Source organism: Heteronotia binoei, chromosome 5, assembly GCF_032191835.1.
Source record: "Heteronotia binoei isolate CCM8104 ecotype False Entrance Well chromosome 5, APGP_CSIRO_Hbin_v1, whole genome shotgun sequence".
Classification (NCBI taxonomy): Eukaryota; Metazoa; Chordata; class Lepidosauria; order Squamata; family Gekkonidae; genus Heteronotia; species Heteronotia binoei.
The window spans coordinates 156,213,845-156,231,334 of record NC_083227.1 but is presented as its reverse complement, the minus strand read 5'-3'; the positions used below and the strand labels follow the sequence as shown (position 1 = coordinate 156,231,334).

The 17,490-nt window shown below is 44.2% G+C and overlaps 1 protein-coding gene across 1 annotated transcript in view; it reads right to left on the bottom strand.

Moving 5' to 3' along the window:
- The window catches only part of SLIT3 (slit guidance ligand 3), an 884,772-nt gene that overhangs the window by 116,999 nt on the left and 750,283 nt on the right, over positions 1-17,490 (bottom strand). The window contains exon 28 of the mRNA XM_060240620.1: positions 3,216-3,355. Coding sequence (XP_060096603.1) covers positions 3,216-3,355 — 140 coding nt within the window. The remainder of the gene's footprint in view (positions 1-3,215; positions 3,356-17,490) is intronic.

The following is a 17,490-nucleotide window of genomic DNA, read 5'->3' as shown; positions in this document are numbered from 1 at the left end:
GCTGCTAAGACTTTGGACAAGGTATATGTTAGCTGTACATTTTAGTGTGTTTTAATTACGATTTTCCTGATCAGGAAAGCCCAGGCTAGCCCAACCTCATCAGAACTCAGAAGCTAAGTAGGGCTGGTCCTGGTTAGAACTTAGATGGGAGACCACCAAGAAAGTCCACGGTTGCTAGACAGCAGCAGGCACTGGCAAACCACCTTTGGACATCTGTTGCCTTGGAAACCTTATAGGGTAACCATAAGTCAGCTGTGACTTGATGCCTCCCAGTATGCCTCCCAGGAGAAACTGTTTATATTGAGATAGACAAAATGCTATGTTGTATTTTTCTTTTAGCTTCTTAAATATAAAGACATGAATTTTGTGTCTATGTTATTGAGGATAGTGTTAAACTAACAAACTAGCCTGTGTTTTTAACATGGTTAAGCCAAAGCAGCTAGTTCCGTGTTGAGATTGCTCTGACTTGTTTATGCTTATATGTGTTGAAGAAGAACTGTTCAGACTTGTATTGCAAATAATAGTTTAGTAAAAATGTTTTATAATGAAAGATAAAGATGGTAAAATATATGGAGAATATCCTTGCAGGTAGAACGAATTGGATATTTTATTTGGAGGTAGAATTAAAACTGATATATTTGTATTTTTCTTTTTTTCTGCTTTTCCCATTCTGTATATGCCCCCCCCCCTTTTTGTATCTATGCTTATGCTTCTTTTCTTTGTATTTAACACCAATACAAATTATAAAATCTCTAAAATCTCCTGGTTGCTCCCCAAAGTCCCCAGATATTTCCTGAGTTGAAGCTGGCAACCCTAAGGAAAGACCTTCGGAGACATGGAAGGCCATGTGAAGGGGGTGAAAGGACAGAGAAAGGAAGGATCAGAGGGCAGCTCCCAGGTTAAAGGAGGCATCTCATTCAAGGAGATAATATCTATACACACTTAGATACACACATCTATATCCAATTTCAGGGCCTCCAACCTGCCATCACAAGACTGGCCAGTGGGGGAGCCCCTCCCCCAAAGAGCTCCCCCCAAGAGCCTGGCGCAATGACATCACCTGGAAGTGACATAATCTCATGGGGCATGTTGCATGGGGACACTAGAATTTTAGCGTAAAAAGAAGGAAGTATCCCCATCGGCAGCCACGTAGGACTTGGCAATCCTACCACATCCCCTGCCAGTGGCCAGGGAGAGGGGCTGGCAACCCTAGGAGGGACGGTGGCTCAGTGGTAGAGCATCTGCTTGGGAAGCAGAAGGTCCCAGGTTCAATCCCTGGCATCTCAAAAAAAAAAAAAAAGGTTTAGGCAAATAGGTGTGAAAACCTCAGTTTGAGACCCTGGAGAGCCGCTGCCAGTCTGAGAAGACAATACTGACTTTGATGGACCGAGGGTCTGATTCAGTATAAGGCAGCTTCATATGTCCATAGGTCTCATTGTTTCTTTGCTCCTCACCCTATGTAGAAGTGATCTCTACATCATTTTCCAAAGAACATCTATAGGATTGTAATTCTCAGACTTTTTTTTTTGTTTGTTTCATTCGGATGCCTTACTAAGCTTGCTTTACCTTCCGGAATTCTCTCCTGATGTAAAATTTAGTTTATCAGTACTAGTAATTAACAATCTAATTGAAAACTTTATTGCATTGGCTCAAAGCCTTAGCAAATAACACCAAAATGCCAGACGCAACACCAAAACCATAATAAAGCAATCGTAATAGCAATTAAATTTTTAATATCTATTACAATTTTAGCAATGACTTACTTGGTGGAATGTAACAGAGAAGCATGCATATGCTCATCTGTAGAATGTATTTCCATAACCAGCTGCTGCCGATCTCAACACACACACCAGAAATGAGGTAGTTGACTATTCCAGATTAGTAACATGGCTTTCCCTACCACCTCTTCTTTTTTAATACCAACATCCCTTGCAGCACTCTATACAGCTACAACAGAGCCGATTCCCAGTCATCAAAAACACACAAAAAAACAAAAACAGCCCCACTCCAACTCTTCATCTCTCTTCAAATTTTCTTTAATAACCCCATTCAAGTCCTGTATGACATACAAACTTTCAGTATAACAAGAAATGGGAAGGTGGGGGGAAAAACACAGCAGGTCAACAGGGAGAAAAGGAAGTTTGGAGAGCTCTAGCAAAATGTGTTTGAGAAGACTCTCCTGGCCCCACCCCCAAAGTCTCCAGGTATTTTCCATCACAGAGCTGGCAACCATAGTGGGATTTCAAGGTGCCCCCCACTGCTTCCAGGGATAATTAAATTTTCTCACCATTTTGGGGCGGGGGAGTTGGGCTTTCTATAACTCCACCTAGCTTATCAAGTTGTTGGTTGTATGCCTAAAATGGAGTCTCCGACAGCTTGCCACCTTGTGGCTTAGCTGTTGGGGGATTTTTGCCTCCTACGAGGTAAGAGCGGACTTCTGACGCGCGCTTCAGTAGCGTCTTTAAGGGGGCGGGGCATGTACGTGCTTCTACGATGCCTACGCCCCCTCTGGTCAGTCCCTCTGCGATGCTCGGCCCTCCCGCCCGCCCTGTTTGTTATGTAGGCAAGTGCTGGTCACCTCCTTTAGTGAGGGGCCGGGTAGGAATTTTTTACTCCCTGGCGGTTTGGCTCTGGCTGGGGTGTGTTTTTTGCCTACCCTACATAGCATATCAGTGGATTGTGGAATTGGCTTCGGGATGGTGCCTCTTTATAGGTTGGTCACTTTTGAGGGCAGGTTTTATTGGGTTTATGGTGCCATGCGGCCTGGGGAGGACCGGTTAGCCTCCCCCTTTTGGGGAGTTAGGGGTCTCGCAGGATCAACCTTTGGGTATTGGTGACCCGAGGTGTGTGAATGCAGACTGTCCTGGAGACTCGATCGGATGGGTGCCTTTCACTGAGATGCGCGTCTGGTGACTGAGCCTTCCAGTGCGAGCCTCCCTGCTGGGCCTTCCTGACGGGAGCTGTGTTACATAGCTCCGGCTGGGCGGCCGGGTCTCTCACCCGCAAAAAGGCAGGGGAGTGGTCTGCGGAGACCCCTGGCCCTGACCTGGCCGCAGTGGGTTGCCCTTGCCATTGCTGTGTTTATTTAATAAAGTGGCCCATAGTTTTACCAACTCACTTGTGTCCGCCTCTTTATTCCGACTTGGGGGGCAATAACCTGCAGGTGCATCTCCTACAACTCTTATGCTATATCTCAAATAGTGGTTTTTGCTTACCTGTATAGTTGGGAAGACAAAGGCAGGCATAGTTGTTGGTCCCATCTACGCAAGTTGAGTTATTCTCACAATCATTATCTTCACAGTCATCTGGATTAATTTCACATTTCTCCCCTTCAAACCCAATAGGGCAGGAACAGCTTTTAATAAAAGATTAAAGAAAGGAGGAAGATGAACTTGCATTTCAAACTGAAACAAACCGGCAACAAGAACTACACACCAAATATATACAAGTATTGACCAGTAGAGATAACATTTCATTGGAACTAGGAAGTCCATATTGATTGTAGCTTTGATGCACAGCACGTTTCTCCTTGGCTGATTTCGCACTGACCCTTTACTGGCGCGACCACCCTTCTCACGCGGGCAGATCTGCAGGGATTTCGCACCAGAAGCGCCGGCGCAGCTAAAAGAGCCGGCAACTTCCGTCCCAAAGCCAGCTCAAACGGAAACCGCCAAGAAGCAGGAAAACGTTTGAGCTGGCTTCGCGACGGAAGTAGCCGGCTCTTTTGGCTGCGCCGGCGCTTCTGGTGCGAAATCCCTGCAGATCCGCCGGCGTGAGGAGGGTGGTCGCGCCAGTAAAAGGTCAGTGCGAAAACGCCCTGTGCTTGCAACGGATGGGTCTCAGACTCAGTTGCCTAGGATTGCTGAGAAGTTTCATAGTGCCTGTAGAACAGTGCTTTATAATTTCATACAAATTAGATATAGTGGAAACAGAAGGGAACACAGGTTTTGGGGCCAAGGGCAGGTCTGCCTTTGCTTCCGTACTGACACGTGCAGCTTTGGAATCAAATGCTTTCTCAATCTTCCCACCCACCACCTCATTACAGGCAAGCTATCTGCTTTTCTTTTGGATGGTTATATGCTTAAATGGTTGTGTGGAGCTTATATACATATATTCTCTCACCCCAAACCCCAATATAACTCTTCGAAAACATCAGCCCCTGACTTTCTACAGGAAGGAGCAGGTGTGTGCAAAGTGTGTACATGTGTGGAGAGCCAGTTTGGTGATGGAGAGCCAGTTTGGTGTAGTGGTTAAGTGTGCGGACTCTTATCTGGGAGATCCGGGTTTGATTCCCCACTCCTCCACTTGCAGCTGCTGGAATGGCCTTGGGTCAGCCATAGCTCTTGCAGAGGTTGTCCTTGAAAGGGCAGCTGCTGGGAGAGCCCTCTCCAGCCCCACCCACCTCACAGGGTGTCTGTTGTGGGGGAGGAAGGTAAAGGAGATTGTGAGCCGCTCTGAGACTCTTCGGAGTGGAGGGCGAGATATAAATCCAATATCTTCTTCTTCTTCTACGTGCACAAATAATTAAATAATTGATCTGAAGAAGATTGGATTTATATCCCACCCTATACTCTGAATCTCAGAGTCTTGAGAAGAATGCTATGGAAGTGTGCGTGGGGATATACAAGAGTTTTTGAGCTTACGCCAAAATCCTCCTCCTTATTTAAGAAAAAAACAAATCTCACAGATTTGAAATAAGTGAGTAAAAGCTGAAGCAAATAATACTGCTGAGTAAAAGGGCATTGATACCTTTGCATTTATGGATAGCAAGGAAGAGACAATGCTTCTACTCTCCTCAGCAAAATGAACACGTTACCTCAACTTAATTTTTTAAGGGGCACAATTTTTAAGAGGCACAAAGCAGTGTAACGCGATGATACAAATTTGAATACTTATGGAGATGTGCCAAAACAGAAAGCTGCTGCTTGTGACTTAAAAAAAAAAAATAGCAATGGTAACAGCAACAGTAATAACAACCATAAGAGCTATTTGTCCTGTTGGTGCAGAAGAGACCTGACATTCCTCATCCTTCCATGAGCACTCGTAGGTCAGGAGAGTTAGAAAAGATGATGGTATATCTTTAGAAAGGATGATGGGAAACAAACTGCCTGAATCAATTCTACTTAAAGCACACTAAATCAGAGTGAATTTTTTTTTTTTGCCTGTCTTCCCCCTCATTAGTACCAATAAAAAATGTCCTCTTTTTGACCCTGTGGAGATACACGGGATCATAAGAGGCAGATAAGAGGAGAGACGAAAAGCTGGCACAGCATCTTCTGTAGCCAAGAAGGAGTGGAGAAGGGGAGGATAAAAGAACGCTAATTACATTAAGTGACCCATTCATCATGTCTCCCATTTCCATTACCAAACCCCATTTTCCAGGAGTTTATAACTCAGCCATAAAAATGTGCTCCAGGCTGCAACTTGGCACAGAAGGTCTCAGTTTAGGGAATGGATTCACTCTTTCCATTTTAAAAGAAAAGAAAAAACAAGGCGTCCGCATTGGTGGCTTTTATTTTCTACGAGTCGTAATCTCACAGGAACAGGCGATACAAACAATTAACACCATCCTCTTACCAAGCAGTAGGTAAAAGCTCTAGACCTGGGCTATGTCAAGCGAACTGCTTAATAATATGCCAGAGTCATCTCTGCTGACATATGTAACATTCAATTATTGCCTGTGATCTTGGAATTCATGTTGGGTACCAAGATTCCTTATTTTTATGCATATATTCAGTGGACTGATTTACCATGAGATTGCAAGGGAGATCTTAAAAAACACATGGGACTAGGGTTGCCAATCCCCAGGTGGGGGCAGGGGATCCCCCGGTTTGGAGACCCTCCCCCCGCTTCAGGGTCATCAGAAAGCGGGAGGAGGGGAGGGAAATGTCTGCTGGGAACTCTATTATTCCCATAGAAAATCATGGAGAATTGATCCGTGAGTATCTGGGGCTCTGTGGGGGCTGTTTTTTGGGGTAGAGGTGCCAAATTGTCAGTATAGCATCTAGTGCCTCTCCCCAAAATACCCCCCAAGTTTCAAAAAGATTGGACGAGGGGTCCAATTCTCTGTGCCCCAAAAGAAGGTACCCCATCCTTCATTATTTCCTGTGGAAGGAATTGAAAAGGTGTGCCGTCCCTTTAAATGTGATGGCCAGAACTCCTTTTGGAGTTCAATTATGCTTGTCACAGCCTTGATCTTGGCTCCACCCCAATGTCTCCTGGCTCCACCCCAAAGCCTCCTGACTCCACCCCCAAAGTCCCCAGATATTTCTTGAATTGGACTTGGCAACCCTACACGGGACCATGAAAAACACCTTCCCTCTGATAGATAATTGCACAAAGACAGTGCTGGACTTAGGTAATGCAATAGCTAATCATTAGTCAGACGCTACCAGGTCTTTTTTTGAGCAGGAACACGATCCAGGCTGGGCTTGTGTCAGGGGGTGTGACCTAACAAGCAAATGAGTTCCTGCTGGGCCTTTTCTACAAAAAAAACCTCTATGCAAAACAATGGGGACATCAGGTGGTGTGGTCTAATATTCAAATGAGTTCCTGCTGGGCTTTTTCTAAAATAAAAGCCCTGGACGCTACAGTACATTAAACTGCTTCTTCTGGCAAACTGAAGAGATAAAGTTTAATTTTATATGAGGACATGAAGTACTGAAAAGAACATGCAGCCAAACAACAACAACTATGATAAACACAGAATTCTTCCTTCCTCCCTCTGTTGTCAGAGAGAAGATGGACCATGGACGATTGAGGGAAAATGGAATCGGCATTAGGAACCAGAGATTGTGTTTGTAGTCTAAATAAACCAAAAGATTTCCTCCCACTCCTTCCCAGCAGAAATTACACATTCAACAAAGCTTTAGTAGCTGAATTTGGAGTTCTTTGGGGGAGAGTGGGGAGTTCTTAACGATACATGGCGCCAGATTTTTCCCTTATCATCATTGTTCTGCAGATCTATGAACTTGGGAACTTTCAGTTATTTAGAAGGCGTTTTAATCTGGAATTTAGATACGTGGGTGGGCTTATTTAAAGACAACTTAAATAATGGAAAGCTACTGTAGCCTTGGACCAGCAATACAATATTGCCTACAGAAACCTATGTCACAATAAGTCCTAATTGCCAATAGGCTTGCCGGGGCCAATTCAAGAAATATCTGGGGACTTTGGGGGTGGAGCCAAGAGGCATTTGGGGAGGAGCCAGGAGCAAGGTTGTGACAAACAGAATTGAACTCCAAAGGGAATTCTGGCCATCACATTTAAAGGGACCACACACCTTTCAAATGCCTTTCGTCCATTAGAAATAATGAAGGATAGGAGAACCTTCTTTAGGGGCTCATAGAATTGGACCCGCTGGTCCAATCCTTTTGAAACTTGGATGGTGTTTTGAGGAGAGGTATTGGATGCTATGCTGAAAATTTGGTGCACCTACCTCAAAAAACAGAGGTAGAGCCCCAGATACCCATGGATCAATTCTCCATTATATCCTACGGGAATCAGTATCCATAGGGAATAATGGAGTGCCCAGCAGACATTTCCCTCCCCCACCTGCTTTCTGGTGACTCTGAAGTGGGGGGAGGGCCTGCAAACTGGAGGATCCCCTGCCCCCTCCTGGTATTTCTCCTATGGGATCCAAGGAATTGAGCAAAGGAAGCTCTGGCTCTTTCCTTCCTTCCCCAGGGACTGGGGGGGGGGGAGCCTCAGTCAATAGAAGGAGGAGAGGTTTGGCTCAGTAGCTCTGCTGTGCAATTGAGTAACCCTTGCAAAACAAGCTATTATGCAGAAGGAAGCAAGAGAGAGGGAGAAGGAAACAGATGACAGCCAGTTGCTCGGGGGCCTAATAAGAGCCCCCTGGGGGTCTGATTCAGCCCCCAAACTGGGGATTAGACAAACCGGAAACCACAGTGTACGGATTAGTAAAATGAACAACGAACACCGTGTAATTATATGCTGCAAATAAATGCTTTAAACATTCCACATACACTTCTAATGAGTCCAAAGTTCATAACCAAAAGTTCAGTGCTCAATCCAGCTCTGGATACTTGAAAATAAGGTACCAAATTCTGCTGTCCATAACTTTCTTCTTGTTGACAAGATGCAGACAGTACCAATGACGAAAATTGCTTCCTGAGGTAGCAGCCCTCAATTCAACAGGTGCAGCTACACGAGTCCCAGGTTCAAGTCGTGTTTCATTGCCACTTCTACTGGCCGCTTATCCTTAATTCTGGAACCTGTGTTTATGTCACAGCTCGCAACTGGTTTCTGAAAGTCTTCCTCATTTGCACAAATGGTTCTCCTGCTACCTCAGGAAGGAATTTACATCATTGGTACCGTCTGTGTCTGTCAACAAGAAGAAAGTCATGGACAGCAGAATTCGGTACCTTATTTTCAAGTATCCAGAGTCGGACTGAACACTGAACATTGGTTATGAACTTTAGACTCATTAGAAGTGTATGTGGAATGTTTAAAGCATTTATGTGCAGCATATAATTGTTGTTCATTTTACCCACCTGGGGATTGATAACCCTAATTGCCAAGTTTACAGTGCTATCCCCACCGCCCCTCTTCTGGACTGTTAGTGTGAATGCAGTTAGCCAAATCATACAGGAAGTAGCCCCACCCAGTTCCCCACCAGAAAAGCTCCCACATGATCTCTGCCAGCTATGACCACTGAATGCAAGTGCCTTTATACATCGGCATTCGTTTACTCTATGCAAGCCAAAATTCTAAACTACCATGTAGCTGAGGTTTCAAATGATGGTTATATTTAAGCAGTCCCCGTATCACTATTGACCAAATAAATTAGGATAAATGTAAGCTTTTAAGACCACCTTTTGCCTTTTCTCACCATATAAAAGCTACACTTTTTAATAGGTACTTCTTATAGTAGAATTTGAAACGTCTAGTTGAATTGAAAGTACTAAATTACATTTGCATGCTATAATAAAATATCAAAGATTTCAGGTTTTCACGGCTGGTAACATCATTAGGGTTTGTAGAATCTTTCGGGATCAAGTGCCGTGTTCTACTGGAGAAAGTTTTCCTTCCAGACGTTTCGAACGAAAGCTGAGAACGAAACGTCTGGAAGGAAAACTTTCTCCAGTAGAACACGGCACTTGATCCCGAAAGATTCTACAAACCCTAATTATAATAAAATAATTTAGTATTTGGATGAGAGGAACTGGCCAGATGTAGTTTACAAATCAGCTGAAACATCTCTCCCCCCCCCCCCAGCAAATATTTTAGGATCTTCTGGCTGAAAAAAAGCTATGCACACCTGCATATCAACTGGGCAGACTCAATAGTCCATAAACACTGAACTCATCCATCAACTATGGAACATTAACGCTGCAAAATCTATCAGCTGAAGGTTTTTTAAAAATGTTCTTAAGTAAAATTTGTATTATTGGAGGGAAGAGGCAAAGAACTGCTGACAGATATGCTCCAGTTACAGAAATAACATTAATTGTTAGCATAGGGCCTAAATACGTTTCATCACAATGGGCATGTAGTCACCAAAGTCAAGTACTTTTGACTCATTTATTTCAGTGGCTTAGTTAAACACATGCTTAAACCTTTCCCAATGAAATCAACAGAACTTCAAAAAGCGGTTAACTTAATATGATTGTGCTCAGTAAAATTCCAGTAACTATCAAGTACTGGGCAGACCATGAGATTTCTTCACCAACCATTCTCAGCAGACAGAGTAGGGTTGCCAATCCCCAGGTGGAGGCAGGGGATCCCCCGGTTTGGAGGTCCTCCTCCCGCTTCAGGGTCGTCCGAAAGCGGGGGGAGGGGAGGGAAATGTCTGCTGGGAACTCTATTATTCCCTAGGAGATTTATTCCCATAGAAAATCATGGAGAATTGATCCGCGGGTATCTGGGCTCTGGGGAGCCTGTTTTTTGGGGTAGAGGCACCAAATTTTCAGTATAGCATCTAGTGCCTCTCCCCAAAATACCCCCCAAGTTTCAAAAAGATTGGAGCAGGGGGTCCAATTCTATGAGCCCCAAAAGAAGGTGCCCCTATCTATTATTTCCTATAGAAGGAAGGCATTGAAAAGGTGTGCCGTCCCTTTAAATGTGATGGCCAGAACTCCTTTTGGAGTTCAATTATGCTTGTCACAGCCTTGATCTTGGCTCCACCCCTAATGTCTCCTGGCTCCACCCCCAAAGTCTCCTGGTTCCACCCCCAAAGTCCCCAGATATTTCTTGAATTGGACTTGGCAACCCTAAGACAGAGTGACTACTAATAAAGAGAAAGATGGGTGCTAAAAAGTTATAGTTCTATCTGTTGTTTTTGCCATGCAAAACTCCGCATGTGAAAATTTACTACTGCTCAAATACAACCAGACCTCGGATTCAGCAGGAGCTCACAGGAGCACAGCTTCTGACCTTTCTGAGGGTTCCCCCTACTCCTCCCCACCTTGTCCATTGAGTAGTAGCTGCAGCTGCATATAGGGTTGCCAATCCCCAGGTGGGGGCAGGGGATCCCCCGGTTTGGAGACCCTCCCCCCGCTTCAGGGTCGTCAGAAAGCGGGGGGAGGAGAGGGAAATGTCTTCTGGGAATTCTATTATTCTCTATGGAGATTTATTCCCATAGAAAATCATGGAGAATTTGGGGATCGGGGGGGCTGTTTTTTGGGGTAGAGGCACCAAATTTTCAGTATAGCATTTAGTGCCTCTCCCCAAAATACCCCCCAAGTTTCAGAAAGATTGGACCAGGGGGTCCATTTCTATGAGCCCCAAAAGAAGGTGCCCCATCCTTCATTATTTCCTATGGAAGAAAGGCATTTGAATAGGTGTGCTGTCCCTTTAAATGTGATGGCCAGAACTCCCTTTGGAGTTCAATTATGCTTGTCACAGCCTTGATCTTGGCTCCACCCCTATTGTCCCCTGGCTCCACCCCCAAAGTCTCCAGATATTTCTTGAATTGGACTTGGCAACCCTAGCTGCATAACAATCCCTGCATGAGCTCCACCACCTATTTTTCTACAAAGCGACCCTTGAATACAACAATCTCTTAATTGAGAATTTTAAAAAATACTTATAAGAACAACACAAGGGTTTTTTCTTACATATTTAGGTAGAAATATACAAGTATAACAAACATATAACAGAAGTCAGTAATTATAGTTCAAGGCAGGGTCAGATTTTTCACTGAAAGATTTTTAAGACACCATACAGAAGTTTAAATCATGTCAGTTCCTTAATGGATCTGACACCTAAATTAGACCACAACAACTTCCTCAGTTTTATTACTTTCAAATCTAGAAAACCTTCATCAGCTTTTACAAGTTAGAAAACGACTCCTTCCTGGAGAAAGTGAGCATTATTGTGATTGGATTTAATAGGATGAAAGTTTCAGAATAACTCCAGATCTATTAGAGAACTAACTTAATGTATAAAGCTTCATGCTACCTTCAACACTTTTGAGTAACACATCTGAGGAAGAGCTCTACCTGCAAACAGGAGATTACTGAATTATCATAATATGCTTGATACAGTTATACATGTCGACATTCATTTGTAAAAACCTTGGGTTGTTCTTGTACATATTTTTAAAATTCTCATAAAAATATCGTATATATGATTTGGTCAAAATGCATTCTTCTCGTGCGCATGTCAAATAATTCTTATATAAAAGATGGTGTGTGTGTGTGTGTATGTATGTGTGCAATGGTATATTTGTGGTTCTATGGTTTTACACAGTGCTGTTCCTTTGCAATTGCTATTTTTGCCACCGTTATTCTTCTCTTGGCAATCTTTGACACAAAATAGTGCAACCAGCAAGAGCTGGAAATCTGCTTTTTAAACTATTTTATTTTCCATTTTACCCAAATGCATCCCAAGTCTTGAGGGTGGGCTGAATTACTGTAATAAAAAAAAATATTTAAAAAACTATAATTGCTTAAATAAATAAAATATTGACAAGGCAGGGGAATCAAAGCGGTATTAGAAATACTGTCCATTGAAGTATAATTCTTAACAGTGTATCAGAACTGCTGTATCATAAATCACAAAAAAGGTTTGGTAACTCTCCACCCCCCCCCCCCAATTACCAGGACAGGAAAGTCAAATGCATCAAACAGAAACACAACTTTAAACTAAACCATGGACAATTAAGATCTCAAAGAAATTGTGTTTAAAAATACTGTCAGATCCCATGCCCCTTGCTGACACAGTTGTGGCAGAACAGTCAATATGAGAAACAGAATCACCTGCTGCTTGGGCCCCTTCCCCTACCTAGGCACTTCAGGGGAAGGAAGGGTGTGAGGATGGAGTTTCAGTCGTAACAGGGTGAATTTCCTGGTTTATGTCACCACCCTACCATTACTTAAAAGATAATTTTTCTTGTCTATGGCTGCAAGAGCCCCAGAGTTAAGTCACTTGGCATTTCATATGGAGGAACGCTTTGGCTTAAATTTCCTTTTACAAGATCAAAGATTTGACTAGTTTGGCAGCTGAGCTTGTGTATTAATATGCTTCTCTAAAGGGGGGAGGAAAATGTGTAGAAGATATAATTTCTTTCACAGGCCACACAAAAGAAAACTCCACAGGGCCTTCTCCTTACAAGGTTCAGATACAAAGCATCTTACAGGAGAAAATACACGTCATCTTGATGATGATGATGATGATGATGATGATGATGATGATGATGATGATGATAATAATAATAATACATTTTATTTATATCCCGCCCTCCCCGCCAAAGCAGGCTCAGGGCGACTCACAACATGTAAATTTGATATACAATAAAACATTCATACAATTCACAATACATTAAATAAAACCATCATTTAAAACCAACGTTTCTATTAAAAATTAACATTTATGGTGCTACATCTCAGACCTTCAGTGAATTTAGTAGCGGAAACGTCAACAGCGGATCTGACTTAACTCCATATTTAGACGAAGGCCATCTTAAAAAGAGTGGTCTTGCAGGCCCTGTAGAATTGATCAAGACTCTGCAGGGCCCGCACTTCATCCGGAAGTTGATTCCACCAGTGTGGAGCTACCATCGAGAAGGCCCGTTCTCGTGTGGTCTTCAATTTGGCCTCCTTCAGCCCAGGGATTGTCAACCAGTTTTTTCTCACTGACCTCAGTACTCTCTGAGGCTCATATGGAGAGAGACAGTCCCTAAGGTAGACAGGCCCTCAATCATATAAGGCTTTAAAAATAATAACCAGCACTTTGTAACGAACCCAATATACAACTGGCAGCCAGTGCAGCTTGCGCAGCCCCGGCTGTATGTGCTACTACTTCGGGAGCCCTAATATTACCCTAGCCGCCATGTTCTGCACCAACTGCAGCTTCCGGGTTCGGCACAAAGGCAGCCCCATGTAGAGGGCATTACAGTAATCCAGTCTCGAGGTGGCCGTTGCATGGATCACTGTTGCTAAGTCATGACGCTCCAGGAAGGGGGCCAACTGCCTCGCCCGTCTCAGATGAAAAAACGCGGATTTGGCAGTGGCCGCTATCTGGGCCTCCATTAACAATGAAGGCTCCAGTAGAACCCCCAAGCTCTTGACTCTGTGTGCCGCGATGTAGTTATATTGTTCCTCTTGATGCCAGCAGAAGCTGCATGTCCACTATAAAAATATCTAGTTACGTGAGCATAACATTTTCCCACTGTTTACCCTCAGTACTATGGTAGATATTACCTAGAAGATTTCTATCACACTCTTTCAACTTTCCTTGCCATTCAATGGAAAAGAAACTGCGGGAGGATGCCACTTTGAGCAGAACAGTAGGTTAGAAAGGAGGCGGTGCAGGGAGACAAATGGTCAAATGATGATGTTCATCTGTAGAACATCCAGTGCCTTCTACAGTAGGTTACGGTGGTGTACGATTTTTTCTCTCTGTATTTTTCAGTTTGGGTCTATTGGACCTGAAAAAAGTCAGGATTCCTAAAAAAAAAACCTGGATCCCAACACCAGAACACTATTCAGATCCAGGATTTTTCAGAAATGCTGGAATTTTTCAGGTCCAACAGAACTGGACTGAAAAATACAGACAGAAAAAAAAAAGCAGTGGGAAAACTGCGAAGAACAGCTCAGTTGGGGCTCTTTTTGGGCAGTCCCTTTAAACTGGACTGCCTAAAAAAGCTTCCAAAGCAGCTGATCCTGCAGGGAGAACTCTCCCCACAGGCTTTCCTGGGACTCTGCTGGGCAGCCCAGTTTAAACCGGATGGCTCAACAAAGCCAGCAAACCAGATGATCCTGCAGAGAACACTCTTCACGCGGGCTCCACTGGGGACCTCTTCGGCAGTTTGGCTGAACAGCCAAAATAGAGCCCCAGCTGAGCCGGTGGAGAGAGTGCCCTCCCTTGGCTGTTTTCTGAAGCACTATTAAAAACCCCTGTTTAAAGGGACTGCACAAGAAAGCCCAAAAATAGTAATCTGCTCCAGTCCCTCAGCTGTTGTTCTGGGTTTGCAAGTAAATCCTGAATATATCCAGGATTGTTTCCAGGATTCCCCTCCTCCCCCCATTTATCCTGAAAAATCCTAGATACATCTGGGATGCTGAAATATATATTTTTGGTTCTGGAAGACCCAACTGCACACCCCTAGTAATACAAAAAGGCAACTCCAGCTGCTCCATCTAGTCCAACATCCTGTTCAACTCAGTTGGTAATCAGAAGCCCTTGGAAGGCTTATAAGAAGAGCATGAAGGCCAAGCCCTCTTCCCTGTTGCTAAATACAAGGAACTTGTATTCTGTCCCCTGAATATGAAAATTCTGTTAGACCATAGCTTCATGGATTTGTCTAATCCTTTTTCAGAGTCAGTGGCTATGATAACGGTTCAGTGAATACGAATTGACACCACTTGAGTGTTATTTCCTGCACCTCAAAGTATGGTCAAGTATAGTTTGCAATTTATTCAGTTCCATGGTAATTCGACAGCATGTTGTTCAGCGTAGGAAACTGAATCAGAATATGTCTTTCTTTAATTCTAGAAACTTCAAATTACAGAGCAAACTAAGCAATGAAAATAAAACAGGAGAAAACGTCTCTCTTCCTCTGATGTATTACAACTGCTGCCAAGGCGTCTATCTCCTCTTTAGAGACACCCTAACTAGCAGAGCAATCTAAGAGGCTCCAATATCCACCCTTGCAGGTCTCAGTTGTGATAGCCCCATTTTAGGTCATGGCCAAGAAGAACCAAGGGAGGGGCTGGAGGAGGACTTCCAGCTCTGATCATTCTGCAGGGGCAGTCAATGGGGTGAGGGGCTGAGGTAATGGGCAATGGATAGCTGCCAGCCTGGAAGGGACTATTTCTCACAGGCAGCTTGAAGAGGAATCAGGATTAGAGAGATGGTGTATACGCCCTTTAAAATAGAGGTCGTTTTTGCACTTACCTTATTCCGGAGCGACGTCCCTCTTCACCGCGCAGCGTCTGCGCGGATTTCGCACTACTTGCTCTGCAGAACCCGGAAGTCCCGCGGCTTTTGCGTCTCAAATGTAAATTGGTTTTTGGCAGTTTACATTTGCGACACAAAAGCCGCGGAACTTCCGGGTTCTGCGGAGCAAGTAGTGCGAAATCCGCGCAGACGCTGCGCGGTGAAGAGGGACGTGGCTCCGGAATAAGGTAAGTGCGAAAATGACCAGAGTCTCCAGAGAGGAAGATGAGGATGTTGTTCCAGGGTATAGAAGAGCAACCATCCAGGGCAGAGTAAGGAACACCAGCTAAATCTATCACAGGGAAGCCAGCTCCCTCTCAGTTCTCTACATTTCCAGCAATCTGAAAATAATTTTTTCTAGATCCTTTTTGATAAGTTCCCTTTCTCATAAGAAGAACGCTGCAGGATCAGACCAGCAGTCCATCTAGTCCAGCATCCTGTTTTGTACAGCGGCCAGCCAGTTCCTCTGGACAGCTAACAACAGGGCATAGAGGCCAAGGCCTTCCCCTGACATTGCCTTCTGGCTCTGGGATTCACAGGCTTAGTACCTCTGAATGTGCAGGTTTCTCTGTCACTGTGGCTAGTAGCCGTTGATAGACTTATAGAAGACGGCAGATTTATACCCCGCTCTTCTCTCTGAATCAGAGACCCAGAGCAGTTTACAATCTCCTATATCTTCTCCCCCCACAACAGACATCCTGTGAGGTGGGTGGGGCTGGAGAGGGCTCTCACAGCAGCTGCCCTTTTGAGGACAACTTCCTGCAATAGCTATGGCTAAGCCAAAGCCATTCCAGCAGGTGCAGGTGAAGGAGTGGGGATCAAACCCGGTTCTCCCAGATAAGAGTCCGCACACTTAACCATGACACCAAATTTATCCTCCGGGAGAGCCAGTTTGGTGTAGTGGTTAAGTGTGCGGACTCTTATCTGGGAGAACCGGGTTTGATTCCCCACTCCTCCACTTGCACCTGCTAGCATGGCCTTGGGTCAGCCATAGCTCTGTCAGAGGTTGTCCTTGAAAGGGCAGCTGCTGTGAGAGCCCTCTCCAGCCCCACCCACCTCACAGGGTGTCTGTTGTGGGGGAGGAAGGGAAAGGAGATTGTGAGCCGCTCTGAGACTCTTCGGAGTGGAGGGCGGGATATAAATCCAATATCTTCATCTACCTCACAGGGTGTCTATTGTGGGGGAGGAAGGTAAAGGAGATTGTGAGCCGCTCTGAGACTCTTCGGAGTGGAGGGCGGGATATAAATCCAATATCATCATCATCTTCTTCTTCTTCTCTAATCCCCTTTTAAAACTGTTTACTCCTGTGGCCATCACTACATCCTCCGGCAGTGAATTCCACATTTTAATCACTTTGTGTTTAAAGTCGCATATTCTTTTGTCCATCCTGAACCTGCTGACCATCAGCTTCACTGGATGCCCTCAAGTTATAGTATTTTGGGAGAGGAAGAAAAAGTTTCTCAGTAGTGTTTTTCTTCCCCAAACCTTTAGTGTGGCATCCAAACAAACAAGAATCCTCATCACAGTGCCCATCGCTCCATCCTGTTGAAATGAATCCCAGAAGTTAATGACTTGTTATATTATAGAAAATTATATTTTCTATAAACTGAAAAGGCATCAGTCTCCTTAGCCTTTCTCCATACAGAATATGCTCCAATGCCCTAATAGCTTTGACGGGCTCAGGACAGCTAACAGCAGTTTAAAAACATTAACAATGAACAAACATAGCATATTAAAAATAAAATATATAATAAAACACTGATACATCAGCAGTCATTAAGCCATTCATTAAAAGTCCAAGATGGCAAGAAGTCCAAGAATTTCTGAATTCCGTTATATTAATTCAGTGAGACTGTTGGCCCTGCGAAATTATGGCGGGTCCCGCAGGACCCTGATGTTTTTGGGGAGAGCTTTCCACAAAGTGGGGCTATTACCAAGAACACTCAAGCTCTAGCGATGGATAATCGAGCTCATTTCGGTCCAGGAATCTTAAGGAGATTTTGAGACCCTGAACGTAGTGCTCTCTGGGGTACATATGGGGAAAGGCAGTCCCGAAGGTAGACAGGTCCCAGGCCATATAGGGCT